Genomic DNA, 18,419 nt, shown 5'->3' with positions numbered 1-18,419 from the left:
GATGAGGGCAATTATCAAAAATACTGTAGGTCCAGCCAACTATTTAACATCTCTTGAAGTAAAAGGGTTTAGAAGAGCCTTCACTCTGGCGAGGTGCTCTGCCCTCCCTTCTGCTGTACGTGAAGGAAAATACAAGAATACTCCTTTCTCAGAAAGGCTTTGTACCTGCCCACTAAGGGAGGTTGAGACTACAGAGCACATGTTTTTTAGATGTCCGTATTATAAGGTGGCGCGTAATAAAATCACTCCGCTGACTGAACAAATTCCGGGTCTTTCCGAAAAAGCTAGACTCGAGTTTCTTCTATCTGATAGAAACCCCAAAATTACCCACCAAGTAGCTTGTTTCTGTATGGTGATACTTTAATTTGCTTTTAATGTTTCACTGATGTATCCTAAAATCTTGGAATATTGTAAAGGTGTACTTCTTTTTGTATGACTGGTCTAAGGACTGTGGAAACAAACTGAATTGAATTGACCCCAGACATTCTAGCTGGCACTTTTGCCATAGTAAGGTGTTAGGGTTTCTGTCACAGTATCGCCCTGCAAATGCCTAAGATCAGTGACTGCCCATACTTGATCATTTTCTGTTGTGGCACCCACTTTGTTGAATGGCTTACCGGAGGAGATCGAGCAGGCTCTCACTATTCTGTCATTCTGTAGAATGTGTGAAATTGAATTGTTGGGGAGGGAATTTTTATAAAAGGAAAAGGGACTGTAAAGTGGAATTGTTCAAGAAGACACTCTTACAAAGGGGCAAGAGTGTAGTTTATGGCACTGTTTATTGTATGCATTTATTGTTTTTACTGTATGGCTTTCTAATTTCTGTAATCCAGTTTTTGCATGTCTAATGCCATGTCTTATACTGGTTTTATGCATTGTTGTCTAACTTAGTAATCCCATTGTATTGCTGTGCTTATTATATTTCTTAAGTTCTACTGTTCTGTTACATTGCTAAATTTTGTAATTGGCCTTGTGTCTCAGCAAGAAAGGTGCACTGTGAGCATAGTAAAGATATAAATGTTGTGCTAGAAAGGGCTCTTTCATTTTCAGAAAGAGCTAGATAAAATATACCATTACAGTGTCGCATGATTTCTGGGTCTGATCTTGAGCAGAGCCAGATAGCATTTGAATTAGCATGGTGCCTTTCAGTTTTATTCTTTGTCATGGTGGTGTTATCAGGGATGAATAATTAATTTTGTAAAGAGGGGTTATTAACAATGGGCTGCTGGTAAGAGATCCATAGTATTGGTATGCAAAGCAAGTAAAAAGTACAGTGTTGGTGGTTGACATTTAGTATAACCAATTGTGTGATATTTGGAAGTAATATGAAGGTGGTGTTCCAATTATTACAGCTGCCAACCAAGAAAATCTTGGTTGTTATATTTGTCCAACTTTGAATCTCATATACATATTTTTTAACTTCTAGGGAAACTTTGGTGTGCAAAGAAAAACAAAAAGAAACGGAAAAAAGTTCTATATAATGCCAATAAAAATGATGGTAAGATATTTCAAATGATTTCAAGGGTTGTTGTTTTTTTCTACTTAAAGGATTGGCTCCTGCTATTGTGTTCTTCTGGCACCAGCACATTCTGTTGGTGGGAGGAAAGAGCCTCCTCCAGCAGAAGAAAAAAGGTTTCTGGTGATGGAACAGATTGGTAGGATCCTGAGCATTAAAAATGTAGTTCACTTGTTTCTGCAACTGGTATTTATTGGTTTTACAAGCAGGCAATTAAGAAACTTCAGTTACAGCCCCATGAATTTCCTTCAGTGGACTTAGAAGGGTGTAACTCTGCTTCATATTGCACTGTTACACACTTAAATAGAAAACCTGATTCAGTACCTATAGTAATGTACTACTGCTTCTTCCTCTCTCCTTCCTTCTTTTTTCCTTCCTTCTTCCCCTTGTTCAGATTGACATACACCAAAAGCCATAACCCTGAATTCATCATCTCCAAAGCACTTGAGAAACTGCCTGTATCTCCTCCAAGGCATCCAGCCTGTCTTTTACCAGGATTCAGAAATACTCATGCACATGTGCACTGTGCTTCCACATGCTAGAAGAGTATAAGGGTGGCTGATTCCCCCCCCCCTTGTGATGGCAGCCCGGTATGCCTTGTTGGAGGCTGTTCTAGGACTCTTCCAGCCTTTGGCTTCGGGGCTGCCATTGGATGGAGTTTGCTGGAAAAAACCCTGTGTACATGTGAAATGCTCAGTACTTTGGATGATGCAATGAACAGCTGTGGCCCAGTTATTAGAGCAGTGAGAAAGGATTAGTATCAATACCCCCAGAGTCCAGAGCTTATAGATGATAATAAAGAATTACTATAGAAAACCACCATAGAAAAATAATTATATGCAGGCCCCGGTCACACAGGCCAGATATCGCGGGGGGGGGGGGAGAGGCGTGGCTGGTTTCCCCGGGGCGCAACACCTGCCGTGCCGGATTGAATGTCCCACCGACGTCCCGTGGTTGGGGGGAGGTGCCGATCATACCTCACTCCTGCGGCGTGGCAAAGAAGCGGCGCCACGGGGGTTGTGTTGTTGTTTTTTAACCCAAGTGTTAAATGGCATGCACCATTGGGTGCTTGTGCGCACCCGTGGAGACTTGACAAAAAAAAAACTTTTCGCGACGGGACATGGGCGGGCGCTGGATGCCTCAAGCTAACACCGGAAACGTGATCTAACGCCCGCCCTTGCCCCGCGGTTTCCGGAAACTAGTACCTCGGAAGTACTAGTTTTTTACAGCGCATCTTCGGAGTGAAGCCTTGGGTGAGCCACGGGAGCTGTACGCTTCCCAGATGTGGCAGTGAGATCGCGCCCGGAAAATCCGCCTATCTTCCGTCTCTCTAGCGTGCCTAATGCTCCGTGTGACCGGGGCCACGAATAGGTAAAAAACCTTGGAAAGTATATTTTCCAGACAATACAGAAGTAACTATAGATGGCTTTTTATGTGTACTGATTGCTTATCAATTTAAGAAATAAGTTAGAGTTAAGATTCAATGACTGAGAAATTTCCCCCCAGACATTTGTTGATATGATTTGTGTGTTTCCACTGACTTGATTTTTTTTATTTTTGATATGGCTTCTTTTATATTTGTTTGTGATCATGTTTTTTTTTTATTATTGTGAATTTTCATTTATTTGTATGATGCTGAGAGGCTGTGGGATACAAATATCTAAAATAGGATTCCCTGCAAACTGTGTAAGATACATAAAACACATGAAAGGAGTTCTAGAAATATACAAATCCAGAAGGAATGATACGCCATTTTTGGTGAAAGTACTTGTGTGCATTTGGTATTGGGAAATAGTAGTTGAAATGCTTTCTGAGATGATAGACGGAGTGGTGCTTTGAATTCTTTTAATAGAAGCGTGTTTTCCTAATTAAGTAACTTATGAAAATCATTGCCACAAGATGTGATGAGTATGGCTTGGATCCCACCTAGATTTCCTCAGGTGCAGAGGGGTATGTGTGTGTGATTTTCATCAGTCTCCATGGCAGACCTCCAGTTCTCCCCCTAAGTTTTTCCTGGGAGATCTCCTGGCCCAGAAATAGCATTTCATTGTTTCTTTTGGACAGCTGCAAGAGGGAAGAATCAGCAAAAATCACCCCCTCCCCTTGCACCCAAGGAAATCTAGGCAGGACCAAGCTCCTGGCTGTATAAAATGCCATACAAAACCAAGGGAAAAGAAGAAAATGATTATTGCTTAAATTAGACCTATTATTCAGATAGTCCTTATGGCCTGATATTTGCAGAGACTCAAGAACAAGCTCATATAAATATGGATGTGTGCTGCTGCCTCAGACTACTGTTATGTAATCCAGAGAGGAGAATCCTCATAACTGAAGGTGCCAGTGATTGAACTTGAGACCTTGTACATGAATCACAGCCCCACCCTACTGAATGTCATGACAATTAATGCTCACTGTGGGGAAAACATTCACATTTTATTTTGGTCTTTCTCTCTGAAGATTATGACAATGAGGAGATTTTGACTTACGAGGAAATGTCACTTTATCACCAACCGGCAAATAGGAAACGACCTATTGTCCTGATCGGTCCACAGAACTGCGGCCAGAATGAACTGCGGCAAAGGCTAATGAATCATGAAGCTGATCGGTTTGCTTCTGCGGTTCCTCGTAAGTTTGAAGCTTTGGACACATTGCCACTGGTCCTGCGTTCTAAAAATCAAACCCCAACAGCAGCGGTTAGCCGCCCCCAGCACCTTAGCGGCACCTCAGACCGTTTTGATCAGCATGCCAGTTCGATTCTCCACTGCTAGGGCTCAGGTCCTCTCTGTTTGCCTGGCCAAGTACAACCTTTGCCTTCTCTCTCCCCCACTCTCTTTTGTTTGCTGAACACCAGCATCTACACAGGGACACCCAGGCCATGTTTTCATTTGTGCCCCACCTTTTCTCCAAATAGAGACCGAAAGCAGCTTACATGATTCTTCTCACCTCCATTTTATCCTCAAAACAATCCCGAAAGGGAGGCTAGGCTGACAGTGTGTGACTGACCTAAGGTCACCCAGCAAACTTCCATGGCAAAGTACGGACTTGAATGTGGGTCTCCTAGTTCCTAATCCAACACTTTAACCACCACATCGCACTGCACCTTTGCCCTACAGCCTGACCATGTCACTCATGGTGTAAACTAAATCAAGAGCAGGTTATAACTCAGTAGGGATTAAAGCTGCTTTAATAAATTCTTCATTAAACCAGAATGTGCGTGCTGCTGAAAGTATTGTATTTTGTAAATATGAGGGTACTTTAAAGTAAAATCCTTTGTGTAGCCGCTTTCCCAAGGATGTCAGTTACTAACAGTAACTTGATTAAATTCTCATGTATATGGATACAATTGTCATTCTTCATATGCTTCAGGAGTTTCAGTTGCATATAATATTCCTTCCTTCATGTGATACATTTTTGGGCAGTATGCCTTTGCATGACTGGACGTGTGCTATGCACCTTACAGAAACTGTTGTAAGTATTTTTCGAGCCCCGTTGGTTTAGGACTTGCAAGCCTTTCTGGATGAACAACTCTAAAGATTGGCATTGTTGACCTGACACAAGAATATTCTGCTGAGAAGATTCCTTTTCAAGTAGCTATTCCTTTCCCATATAAAGGCTTGCAAATTAACATAAAAACAGTTTCTACATTGTTCCTGTCTCCAAGAATTAATAGTCCTAATTTACTGTCTTGTTTTCTTTGGGGGGGTTGGTTTTAGATACCACACGGAATAGGAGAGACAATGAAGTAGCTGGCCGAGATTACCATTTTGTGTCACGACAAGCATTTGAGGCTGACATAGCTGCTGGGAAGTTTATTGAGCATGGTGAATTTGAGAAGAATTTGTACGGCACCAGCATAGACTCTGTCCGGCAAGTGATCAACTCTGGAAAGATCTGTCTCTTAAATCTTCATACACAGGTATCAGCAAAGTTTATTTATTTACAAAATTTGTATCCTATCTTTCTATCCTTACAAGGGCCATCAAAGTGGCTGTTTAAACATACGTGATAAAATACATTATAAAACCATTAAAATAACCCCCTTTCTCAAGCATACCTCAGTAAAACAACTTTTAAAAGTGTTATGCAACACAGCTAAAATACGTAGAAAACACAAACAAAAAAACACATTGGTTAAGGAATGCCAAACAAAACCCTGGCGGAAGATGGCAACAGGAGACAGGTGAGTCTCCCTGGGGAGAGAGATCCAGAGCTTTGATGCTATGACTGAGAAGGCTGTTGTCTGGGTTGCCACCCACCAACTCTCAGAAGGGCCTCTGAAGATGCAGGGTCTCCAGAGATGACCATAACAGTCAAGCAGATTCATAAGGGATTAGGCAGTCCTTCAGGTATGTTGGTTCCAAACCATATAGGTTTTTGAAGCTCAAGATCAGCACCTTGAATTGTGCCCAGAAACAAATTGGAAGTCAGTATAGGTGGACTAAGACTGGAGTGATATGCTCCCTACAACCCATTCCAGTCATCACCCTGGCTGCAGCATTCTGCACCAATTGAAGTTTCCGAACACTTTTCCAGGGCAGCCCCACATAGAGCGCGTTGCAGTAATTTAATCTAGGTATAACCAGGTAATGCACCACTGGGACCAGATCTTTTCTGTCTAGGAAAGGCCACGGCTAGCCAAATAGTCAAAGCTGATAAAAGGCACTCATTCCTGGCCTCGGCCGCTACCTGCTTATCCAGTAGTAGGCCTGAGTCCAAGAGCACCCCCAGACTACAGACCTGCTCCTTCAAGTGGAGTAGAACAGGTGAAATCTTAAATCCCAGATCAATCCTTCCTCCCCCTATTAGCAGTTTGATCTTGTCAAGATTAAGCTTCAGTTTATTAGCCCGCATCCACTCCAGAACTGCCTCCAGGCACTGGTTCAGGGTTTCTGCAGCCTCCTTGGGATAAGCTGGATGTGCAAGATATAGGTGAATGCCGGGCTTTTTTGTAGAAAAATTCCAGGAGGAACTCATTAGCATAATAGGCCACATCCAATAGCAGAAACTCATTAGCATATTAGGCCACACCCTAACAGCACAGCTCATTAGCATATTAGGCCACATCCCCATGCCTTCCCTTGGCTTGCCCAGGCGCCCCATTGCTGCAGGGAGCCCAGGAAAGTCTAAACTGCCTTCCTTTGGCTTGCCCAGGTGCCCCTTCCCTCTGTAGCCACGCACGCAGAGGTTTTGGCTGTAGTGGGTGTGGCCAACTCTGAAGCCAGCCGGAACTCCGTTCCTGTGCGTTCCTGCCCAAAAATAGCCCTGGGTGAATGTCATCTGCATATTGGTGATAACCCAGCCCAAATCTCCAGATAGCCTCACCCAGTGGTTTCATGTAGATGTTAAGAGCATAGGCGACAACAGGGAACCTTGTGGGACCCCACGGGCCTATGGCCAGGGCCAGTCTCCAGCATCACTTTCTGAAACCTACCCTCCCGATAGGTTCAGAACCATCACAGAACAGTGCCTCCCAACCCCAGTCCAGATATGCAATCCAGTTGTAATTGTTGCATCGCAGTAGTTCATGTTGGTGAAGGATCTACTTTCTAGAAGTAGTTTTCATGCACTGATTGCCCTGTGAAATCACTCTCTTGAGCACACTGATTGTTTTTCCTCTGGGATTAGGTATATACAACCACTCAAACCTTTATAATTTCTTCTATGCAGGCATGAAACTTGCATATTTATTGTCTGCTCTGTACATGTCCTATGACTGTATGGAGCATCCGTTTTCAGAACATAAATGCTAAATATTTCCTAATTTGGAGATACGGTTTTCTCTTGGGAGACTATACTTTTTCCTACCCATCAGTGGATTTATTGGATAACAAGTTGAAAGGCTATGCAGAGGTAGGACTCCTGGCTGCTACAAATTCTCTTTACTGCCAGTGTTCAGAAGAGTCAATTCTGGCAAGAGAGGTTGTGGAAACTGGCTTAATATTGGCTCACTCCATATTCTTGCAGCAGAGCTGTGACTTCTCTCGTACATTAACCCATTGTCAGCGGCTGCAGTTACCTTTGTAAAGTAGCAAGCTGCTTTGATAAAGCAAGTGAATTGCTGCCCTTTCTGGTTACCACTGACAACCCAAAAAGGTCTTCCATTGGCTCCAAAAAATACTGAGGTTTGAGCACTGAAGGACCTCCAGTAGTTACAGCCTGAGGATACGTTGTTGTGGAATAATATACAGCCTAGAGTAGTTAATTAGAACATAGTTACATAATTAAATGTATTTAATTGGATGCCAAGTAGTGGACATAGGGAAACAGCATACTGCCACGTATTAACAATGTCATCTGTGATATTTATTGAGAGTCAAAAGGCAGGATGGGATGTTATGGGAGTGGTGTTCAGTTAGCCTTGACCTTTTTGATCCAGCATCAAAAATGGCTGTTCATTCCTTTACTATAGGTAATACTGCCCTCACCAACATATTTAGTAAACAATGCTTTCAACTAATGTCACGTAGAGATACAGCCTGGTCTACATGTTGTAACAACATACTGGCCTACTATTCTATTCCAGACAACTTGTTGGGGGCTCTCAATATTGGTACCAATTTACGAAACTGGATCTACAAATGTGATGCTTTACTGGACAGTTTTGCAATCTCTAGGCATTGTGACAGCCTTTGGCTATATACACAATAAAATTCTGGATTCTGGATTTCTTTATTATGCCACGCCAAAAAGAAAATTATGTGCATGCTGCATCAGGCTTGTAAATGTTAGCTTTTTTTGTTGTTAAGTAGAATTCTGATAAATAACTGCTTCTTCTTATCAGATCCATGTATTTTAAAATCTGGTTTGACTGACCTTTAGATGGGGGAAGTTCATAGCACACTGAAAGTGCTAATCTTCTCACCAGCCTGGTCTTTGATCCAGGCAAGTGACAAAGAATTGACTTACCTTTTCGTTTTTAGGACTGTTTTCAACTTAATGCAGCTGCTGGTTTACACCACTGTTGATTGTAGCAGATATGTAAAGCATGAATGAGGGACATACATTCCTAAACATATAGTAGACATGTGCCAAGAAGTAATGGCCACGTATGGTTTTCAGGCATGTTGTGTACCATTTTTAGGCTTGTTATCAACTATTGTGTTCGGTTCTAATGGAACCCTTGGCCCTGGTAGTTGGTATATCTTCAGAATCCAGGGGAGTAATAGTGTCCAGATGTTCACATATATTTATGGTATTAATAAAGGGAGGGTTACTAGGAGCCAATGGCAGAGGAGAAAACAAAGTAACTGGTGATTCAATATTAGCTTTCCCACAAACAATATTTCTCAATACTTCAAATCTGGTTAACATGTGTAATTGGTCCAAAGATGGTAATCTACTAAAAGAATGTAAAAGGCCAGAATCAATACAGTCACGAATATCAGCTGAGTTGCTCAGATTGTTAAAGCACATTAGTACTGGAGGGTCTTCGCACTTCTTGCGGGGTGATGGTGCCGTTAAATCTATAAGTGTGGGAATGTCACAATTCGGTTCCACACTCAAAGGAGCATGAGGTAGATGGAACTTTTCAGTAGAGTCATTATGTTTCACAGGTCTAGGTTGAGAAGGCATTTGCTTACCTGCAAACTCTCTGGTGTTCTTTAGAAGAAGTGGTTTTACCTCAGAGGTAATAAAATGTCATTTAACAGTAATATTAAAATTTCCCAGATAATGTCTTTTGTCCAGCAGAGAACGCAGAACAGACCTTGAAAAGAATGTCAACAAAAACTTCTGAGTATAAAATGTCGTAGAAACCCTTCTGATCTTCTTTACATCAATCTTGATGGCTGGTACCCCCAATAGAAAGGATAAGTGGCACTTGACCTGCCACTTAGAAGTCCCAAAAATGGTTTTCCCTCTATATGGAGAGATTTCAAGGAAAACAGTAAAAGGGCCATATTTAACAGAATCTGGGTCATCACTCAGATAATCCCTATTATTGGAGGGCTCCTCAGGGGAACAGGTTTTATTTGTATTTATCTCAGATTTAGCACACTTGGTATTACAGGTGCAGGGACTGCAATTCTTTGTAATAGAATCCAAATCTTCTGCAGACTGTCAACAATCAGAAGGGTCTGTGAGGCTAAAAATCTGGAGTAAATCTGAGGAGCAAGAACCCAATTTAGTATTAGTATCATGAGCACCATTAGCAGTATGGTCATCAGCATTAGGCAAAGAAGTATGACTTAAATCCAAAGGTGAATTAGGGCTGTTTTCTTCATGCTCTCTTTGTGTGGATAGCCTGAGATTTATCATATTATTCTTCCCCTGGAGGAGAAAACCTATAATGGCAGCAAGGCGCCGCCGATCCCACGGCCGGCTTGGGGCGCTCCAGACGTCTGCAACCACCTAGATAGGTGGTTCGTTTTTGCAGCGGGGTATCGCTATTTGGGCTGGATCAGGGACGGAGACTGCACGCTCCCCAGATGTTGAGGTGGGATCGCGTCCGTTTGCTCCGCCCCTGTTCCGTCCCGCTCCCGTCCCAAATGGGCTCGTATGAACGGGGCCTATTTTACTCTGTTTGCTTTGCTTCAGAGAAAGATCATCTTCTTGGTCACCAAATGGGTATCTTCTTTTTTTAATCATCGTTTGGCTTGGAGCAAAGCAAGTTCGGAAATGCAGATGTCTCCAATTAAGTGAATTTCACCAAGAGAGGGAACAATGTAGTCTTCGCTCTGGGAATCAGAACAAAAACCACACTTGACAAAAAGGCTTTAGTAAAATAAATAAATAAAATGAATAAAGTAAACAAGCACAAAAAGAAATAATAGTGCAGTAACAAACGCTGACTAATAGTCCTTATAAGGACCAACTGCGGAGCTTAAGTAGAGTTCATTACTTTAAATATTAAAAATATTTGACTAAGACAAAGCTAAACTAAAATACTAATAACAGTAAACTCCAGTGGAAGATTAAGAGGCCTTGAAAGAACCCAAATCCACTCTAATAAAACAAACCGAAACAGACAGAGCTCTAAGAAAAGCACAGAGAATTAAAAACTAAATGCTGTTGTTAACTGGCAAGCAGCAAACGCCAAGCTCCCTAAGAGCTGATACAAAATCCCAATCACACAACCGATAAATGAACAATGGACAAACAATAAACAAGCAAATACACATAAACAAAGAACAGATAAAATGGAGCTCAAATGCAACACAACACTTCCCTCTCAGCAGCAGACCAGAAGCAACCTTTTCAGGCATGTTCCTGAGTGCTTAGGTACTTATCTCTCCTTCACATTTTATGTGGTTGTCCGAGCGAGCACCATCCTTCTGCACTGTACAGCAGGAAATGGCTCTGGAAGGGGGTCTCTGCACTTTCTTAGACTTTTCCAAATTTGTGGTAGAAAATTCTTGCAATCTTTAACTTTTCAGCTATCATTTAAAAGAGTCCATGCACCATTGTGTGAGAAATGGAAAACGACTCTACAAAAACACGTGAAAACAAATTGCCAAGTTATTGCTTTCCATACCCTGCAGTGGTTGTTACACTACATTTTTTCTTTGTGTCCAAATTTAGAGGCTTGGGGATATTAAAAATAGTTGATTCTCACAGTTCCTGTTCACAAATATATTAAAAATGTGTAATGAAATTTTCCTGTATGTAGGGTTGTGTTTCTCTCACCTGTGTGGTCCTCCCCATACTGCCAGTGTCTGTAACTATGACATTTCAACATATACCCTGATGTTAAGAAGGCTGATTTTGGACTTGTTTTGGGGTTTTTTAAACACAATTAGTAACTGTAATTTTTTGTTAGCATGAGAAGAGCCCTGCTGGATCAGACCAGTGGTCCATCTAGTCGATCTTCCTGTTTTAACACCATGGCCAACCAGTTGCTCTGCAGGGCCAACAAACAGGGCACAGAAGATCAGGCTTTCTTCCCCTGATGTTTCCTCCCAGTGCTGGGTTTCAGAGGCTTGCGTGTATAGCATATTTGATACTACTTCATGCTGTTTAGGTTATGTTCATTTTGACAGTCACTCGTGGTGTCCAAAACTGAAAGGCTTTTTTTAAGATTGCAAGTTTAACTTGTTGAGCAAGTTTTTCTACACAGACATCTTGTACTGCAATTCTCATAGAAATTCACTATTTATAATGTTGCAATGCTAAAATTGTGCTGGCAGTGGAATACGTTGTTCTGTGTGAATATGAATAATTTTAACTAACACAAATTAAATTTCCCAACAGTCACTGAAGAGCTTACGTAATTCAGACTTGAAGCCATACATTATCTTCATTGCACCACCTTCTCAAGAGCGGCTTCGTGCACTACTGGCCAAAGAGGGCAAAAATCCAAAGGTAACATTCATGTTGTGCAGCATTTCTGTTGCTGGTGGTCAGCCTTGTTCGTAAGCCTTCTGAAGGTCAAAGTATGAGAGAATTTCTCTCTAAAGCATGCTGCAATCCATTTTGAACCCCCCAGCATAATGATGAGCATTTTCTTCTACTGCACTAAGCTGGAACATACAGTAGTTGGTATATGGGAGGCAGACAGGATTTCATGCCTAACCCTATGTCTTAGCTATGTGTATTGGCGCTCCTACTCCTATCCATGGGTTCTGTAAATGGCTGCCTGTGCCAGTTTAGGTACACATGTTGTATGTTGGCCATCCTTGTTTATTTGTTTCTGTTTGTTAAAAAAATATCCCACTTTCCTAGAACAATTTTTTTAAGCTACTCATAATACATTATTGTTTGTTGGTGTAGTTGTGTGGGCTGTATGGACAATGTCCTGCACTTTGGAAAAAAGTGTAGTCACAGGCAGTTAGTTTAGCATAATATCTGGTAGTCCTGGAGGCAGATGGACAACCCCATTCCTGTCACAACTCCTCAAACCAGTTCGGTTGTGCTCAGGTAGGCATTGCAATGCAGAGGAAACTTGCATCCAAATGTGTATTAGCTTCATGCCCAAAAGGATGTTCACTGAAGTGAAGCACATCTACAAATAAAACATTAGCCATTTAGTGTTGAAATTACAACTGCAGCTTTCAGATTTTGCCACCATAAATTAAAACAATTTATATTCTGTCCCAGCCCCCTTTTATTGTACTGAATATCTAGCCTGATAGAATTGAAGAGAAATTTGCAGACTCCTTTGTAATAGACACAAATATTTGGTTAGTCCTAATATAACAACTTTTTGTGTTTAGAACATGTTTTTCCAGTCTATGCCACAGGGTGGCACTAGCCTGTTGTTGCTACTTGGGTACTTAGATAAGTGATACTCAGAAGCCACATCTGGATCTTCTGAGCACTGTTTTGCAGTGTGGCACCTGTCGCATGTTTCAGGAGAGTAGGTAAGGACCTTGCCCAGTGGGTCTTGTGGTTAGCAGGGGGTTTCCGGAGAACAGCTGCCGCCGGAGGAACAGATAAGTTGCAAGCCTCCCTGAGGTGCAGGCCTCATGCCAGCGGTGGAAGTAAATGTGGCTTCTTAGGCTGAGTGTAATTGTGAATGTAGGTCTCTGCAAGCCACAGAGTAAGTACCACTGGCTTAGATGTTTTTGGCCCATTACTTGAAGCAGGACTCAGAATTTTAAAAAGTTAGCTAACCCCTTCTTTGGGAAGCACATTCTATCTGTAGTGTAGCTGTTTGCATGTAAGGATCAAACAAGATCAGTTATATTATTTTCTCTTAGCTCAAAGCAGCTGTGGGAACCTGCAGTCTGGAGCGCAAATTCACATTGAGGGAAAGGGGTACTTAGCGCTTTCTGCCACTGTTTTTCTTATCAAAGGTGCTTCCTCTGAGCCTGTTTTTACCCCATGGGGGTGAGGCAAAAAGCAGCCTGAAGATGATGATTTAGATGATGATAAAATAGGTGCCACCTGCCCCCATGTAAATGTCCAATTCGGACTGCAGCTTCCTGGGTAACCACCACAACTAAACCTCTCCAGTTTGTTTGTTTTTTAAAGTCCAAGTATTATGGGTAGCTTGACCTCTGAGCCTACCATAGAGTTGCCAACCTCCAGAGGGTGACTGGAGATCTCCTGGGATTACAGCTGATTATTTCCAGGTGACATAGATCAGTTCACCTGGAGAAAATGGCCGCTTTAGAAGAGGGACTGTGTGGCGCATTATACCCCTGCTGAAGCCCCTCCCCTCCCCAAACCCAGCTCTTTTCAGGCTCCATCTGAAAAATCCCCAGGTACGTCCCAGCCCAGAGCTGGCAGCCCCTAGCCTACCATAGGCACCTTGTTTTCTCCAGATCGGTCTGCACAGTGTGTGTGATAGCATTTGTATGTGTTTATGACGTGAGATCCCTAAATCGTTACTGAAAGAACACATTCACTTCTGTTCACTTTCAGCCTGAAGAACTACGAGAAATCATAGAGAAAACCAGAGAGATGGAACAGAATAATGGCCATCACTTTGATACTGCAATTGTTAACTCTGATATTGATAAAGCCTATCAAGAACTACTTCGTTTAATTAACAAACTTGATACAGAACCTCAGTGGGTCCCATCCTCTTGGCTACGGTAAAAAGAACAGTTCCAAGGCAAAGGAGGCTTTGGACAATAGAAGACTGGCTCATCCCTGACATTAGATAACAGATTAAGCTCTAGTCCTCTGGGTATGTGATGGTCAGTGCAAAGAAATAATGCAAGCAGAACAGTTCTGGTGTGGTTTAGAATATAGGAGCTTTCACCACCTTTTGACCGGACATGGACACTCTGAACAAGCCACTACCTTTTTGAAAAATCATTTGAGTTAGCCTTTCAAGCAGCTGCTTTAAATTACATTTTCTGTTTAGAATTTTCCTTAAAACTTGGCAGTTAAAGCAAGTTGTATGTGTACAATCCCTGATTGTTATAAATATGGTTATTATTTAACACTGTTAACTTAATGATCTTGTGGACATGCTTGTAGTTTGCAAACATACCTTTACAGAATATTGGATAGAGGAATTAATCTGAATTCTCTCTCAGTGGTATAAAGGGGCCACTTTGATCTGGGGTTGCCCTGCTAGGCTTGAATTTGTTACCTGTAAAACATTCCATTATCTGATAGCACTGTAGTTTTGAACAGAAAATATGTACAATGTAAATATTTCAACTTTTTTGTCTTCAGTTTTTTTGTAAATCAGATTTGACAATTTATTAAATAGCCCTAAATCTCATAGGACATGAATTATATATAAGCTGATATTTTAGATGTGATATTTTTAAACTTATTGGTTGGCAGCCACTGTTAATCCCATAGCACTGTAGAAAAATTTAGAAGGGAGAGGTTATATTTTTATGAAAATAGACATTCTTATATGGATTTTTTTAAAAAAGGATTTGCTTCCTTATAATGTAAAATGTCTTTTATAACCAAGAAAACAGACTTTGGGATGATAAACATCAGAATATATTCTTGTATTTTTTTACCCAGGTACAAAATGTCTCATGGCTGTTTGTCATGTAGGTAGCTAACTGGAGTTATTTAAATCAAGTTATTGCCCTTGATACTGTAAAATAAAATTAATAGTGAGAGAATGTGAACTGTTAAATTAGAAATTTGGCACGTTCTCTTTTGTAGAACCAGCATAACTCTATGTGCAATTGAAAATACCTTTGAAGGTCCCAATATTATGTCTATTACATTTATGAAGCATCTGCCAAGTGTAGCCTGCTTTTTGAAATTTACTACTTTTGTTGCTTCTTTTTTGGTGGCATCCTTGAATGTGAATATTAATAGTTTTCTTTGTTTTCGGTCATAGCTTATTTTTCTCTATACAGTCATACACTGGAATTACTTCAACATATATGAATAGAACGAAAAGTGAAGAATTAGTTGTCTTTCCATGTTCCATATTTTTCTGTAAAAGGTTTAGTTGAGCAAATTTAACCAAGATCGATAACTGTGTAGTTTTCACAGCTGAACGTATTATTCATTGGTGTATGGAGTGCGTAAAACGTTTTGACTTAAATGGATTGGAAGAATTTTATGAATCTATGGTCCCCCACTGTAGGGGAGAGGGAAGAGAAAGTCGGGAGAACCCAGAGGCTCCACTCCTGTGTATCCTTATACACAAATTTATAGAGAGATCACAAAATCACTCAGATGTGCCTCCATCCAATAAAGCCTTTGGGTAGGAGAAAGAAATGACATAGAATAAGCTATGTATCACTGTAAAGCCTGCAAGTAATTATTTGCCTAGAATGCCAGGTGAAAAGTTTAACGCGTTGGTGGTTTTTAAATGATATTTTAGTCACCAGCATTAAGACATTGTGGGCCAGTGCGGATGTAGTACATGATTTAAAAATCAGGAATGAGCTGTGGGCTTAGACACGCCATTCCCTTCCCCATCTCACACAGTCTGCCCCCACCCACAGAACCTAAACCATTTCTAGTGCAAATAAAGGCAAGTCTATAAACTGGCATTTGAAACTGATTACAAATCTATTCTGGTCAGAGATTAATCATGGTTAATGTCGGTACAGACATGAAAAATTGTGTTTAAGGTTAGTGGAATCTGTGCACAAGAGGGCAGTAGAAGAGAGTATGCAAAGCTGTGACTTTTCCCAATTCTTGACCATAGTTAGGGTGGAAAGTGTTATATTTCTAATTACTTTAGTAGCCGTGAGAAAAAATTCTGAAAACTTTTTTTATATTGTAGGTTAAATGTGACATTGCCATTTAAATCTTGATTGTAATCTGTGGTGAAATGCTGCAGTTGGCATCCCACACCATCAGTATATTAAGCAATAAAGCTCATTTTGTTTCTTTACTATCCTTTGAATTCGTGAGATGGTTTAAAATTCAATTGGAAAATAATGTTTAAATGAACAAACTACCAAGTGGTGTTAGCTGTTTCTTGCCTTTGTTTGGCCTAAATGTTCATATTGTGCTCAGGTTACAGAAGTGCAACATTGTTAGACAGTAGTGAAGTCTTAAGGAAGACCAATATAATTGAATCAAGATGTATCCAATCTTCTGCTAAAGTGTACATGATGGAGCAGAATGTTTTCTTACCTTGTCATGGAAAAAAAATGTGCTTGTGTGTTTGGATAAGGGAAGAAAATGAGAAATGTGTTCCAATGGCCTAAGCTAGTCTATATCAAAAGAGCAAAAAAAGTTGGTAAAACTTCTGTTCTAGATAGATTAATGGGGAGATACTTCCTTTGCTAATGGGTCTCAGTTGACAATACATGAATGTAATTGTGTTGAAATATGAAGAGTTAACAAAAGGCATAAAAGCCTTGACCTATGGGTAGCCCTAGGTTGTAGCTTGATACCATGTACTCTACTTTGAGATGTTAAGAACTGCACACTAATGTAAAGATGTAAAATATTTCTCAGCTTCAAATAAATCACTGTAAATTTATCTGTTATGCTAACGTGTTTCCCTTGTACCAGGATTACTCTAAAGCAGCGATGGCGAACCTATGGCACACAGAGCCCTTTCTGTTGGCACGTGCACTTTCGCCCCAGCACAGATCTCCGGAGCGCCCCCCCTCCCACCACCTTTCTCCCCCCCCGGCTGCCTTTCTCTTCCCATGTGCGCGGGCAGAGAAAGACCTCTGGAAACCTCCAGAGCACCCCCCCACACCTTCTTTGAGCCGCTGTGATCCCCACCTGATGCCCAAGGCACTGGAGAATGGGCGTCTGCCCTCCCAGCTCCCTTGGCAAACCACACCAACCAGCAAATCCCGAAATAAAAAGAGCTCGTGTGTCCTTCCTACCTCTGCAGCAGCCTCCACAATCCCCCGCCGTCCTAAGACCTCGAGGAGGAGGAAGAGAAGGAAAGGGCAACTCATCAGCGAAGCGGCCCTCGCCCCCAGTCCCCCCCCCCCCAACCCGCCACACTGAGTAGATGCACAGGCGGGCACCGGCACCTTTGCACTCCCGGGGGGACCTGGCTTCCCTGCAGACCCTTCCGCTCACCCTTCATCTTCCTCCGCTCTGAAGCCGCCGCTGCTTCTGCATCACCAGCAAACTGCTGCCATGTTGGAGCAACAGCAGCAGCAGTTTGCCGGTGACACAGAAACGGTGTAGGCTTCGGAGTGGAGGAATATGAAGGGTGAGCGGAAGGGTCTGCAGGCAAGCCGGGTCCCACCGGAAGTGCAATGGGGCCGGCACCCACCTGTGCATCTGGCTCAGTGTGGCGAGTGGGGTTTTGGGGGGGAACTGAGGGCCGCTTCGCTGATGAGTCGCCCTTTCCTTTCGTTCTCTTCCTCCTCCCCAAGGTCTTAGAATGGTGGGGTATTGTGGAGGCTACCGCAGAGGAGGAAGGACACACGAGCTCTTTTTATTTCGGGATCTGCTGGTTGTGTGGTTTGCCAAGGGAGCTGGGAGGGCAGGCGCTCGTTTTCCAGCGCCTTGGGCGTCGGGTGGGGATCGCAGCAGCTCAAAGAAGGTGGGGGGGCCTTGGGTTTTGTTGCAGCAGTTACTGCAAATGTGCGAACTAAAGAAAGCGCAAAATTCATGCCATGCCCACCAAAACGGCACGACCCCGAGTGTGCAGACTTTTGCCAAAGAACTTGCACGCAGTTTTGGTTGGTGGCTGAAAGAGGAATTGCATGGGTCTTGCTGTGGAATGACCATACTCTCGTAAAATGTGAAAAAGAAACTGTATTCCTCCGTAGCCAAGTCACCCATGCTTCTGTCTCTTGAAGAGTTTGTGATTCTTGCTTCAGCGAACAGGTGCACCAGAAGACGGGCATTTGTTTTGCTTGGTTTTTTGCTAGGTTGGCTCAAAACGCTTTCTTTTAATCTCATCCTTTCTCCAAGGAGCTCTCGCTGATAAACCTGTTCCTTCTTTTCACAACAGTCCTGTGTGGTAGGTGAGGCTGACAGAGGAGACTGTTCCAAGGGTCACCTAGTAAACTTTGTGGTGTAGTTTCACAGGTTCTAATCTAGCACTAACCACTAGGCTGCACAGGCTTTCTGGAATGTCAAGGGGAGGCTGTGGGGCTTT

At 42.2% G+C, this 18,419-nt stretch overlaps 1 protein-coding gene across 1 annotated transcript in view; it reads left to right on the top strand.

Annotated features, from left to right (window-relative positions):
- Nucleotides 1-14,344, top strand: part of MPP5 (membrane protein, palmitoylated 5) — a 54,941-nt gene extending 40,597 nt beyond the window's left edge. The window contains exons 9-13 of the mRNA XM_015413316.1: nt 1,427-1,498; nt 3,974-4,141; nt 5,230-5,432; nt 11,705-11,815; nt 13,820-14,344. Of these exons, the coding sequence (XP_015268802.1) occupies nt 1,427-1,498; nt 3,974-4,141; nt 5,230-5,432; nt 11,705-11,815; nt 13,820-13,996 (731 nt within the window). The 3' untranslated portion in view covers nt 13,997-14,344. The remainder of the gene's footprint in view (nt 1-1,426; nt 1,499-3,973; nt 4,142-5,229; nt 5,433-11,704; nt 11,816-13,819) is intronic.
- Nucleotides 14,345-18,419: the final 4,075 nt, after the last annotated feature.

The sequence above is a fragment of the Gekko japonicus genome, unplaced genomic scaffold (genome assembly GCF_001447785.1).
Source record: "Gekko japonicus isolate JY-2015 unplaced genomic scaffold, Gekko_japonicus_V1.1 scaffold32, whole genome shotgun sequence".
Classification (NCBI taxonomy): Eukaryota; Metazoa; Chordata; class Lepidosauria; order Squamata; family Gekkonidae; genus Gekko; species Gekko japonicus.
Note: the sequence above shows the minus strand (reverse complement) of the source record. Positions and strands in the feature narration are given on the sequence as shown.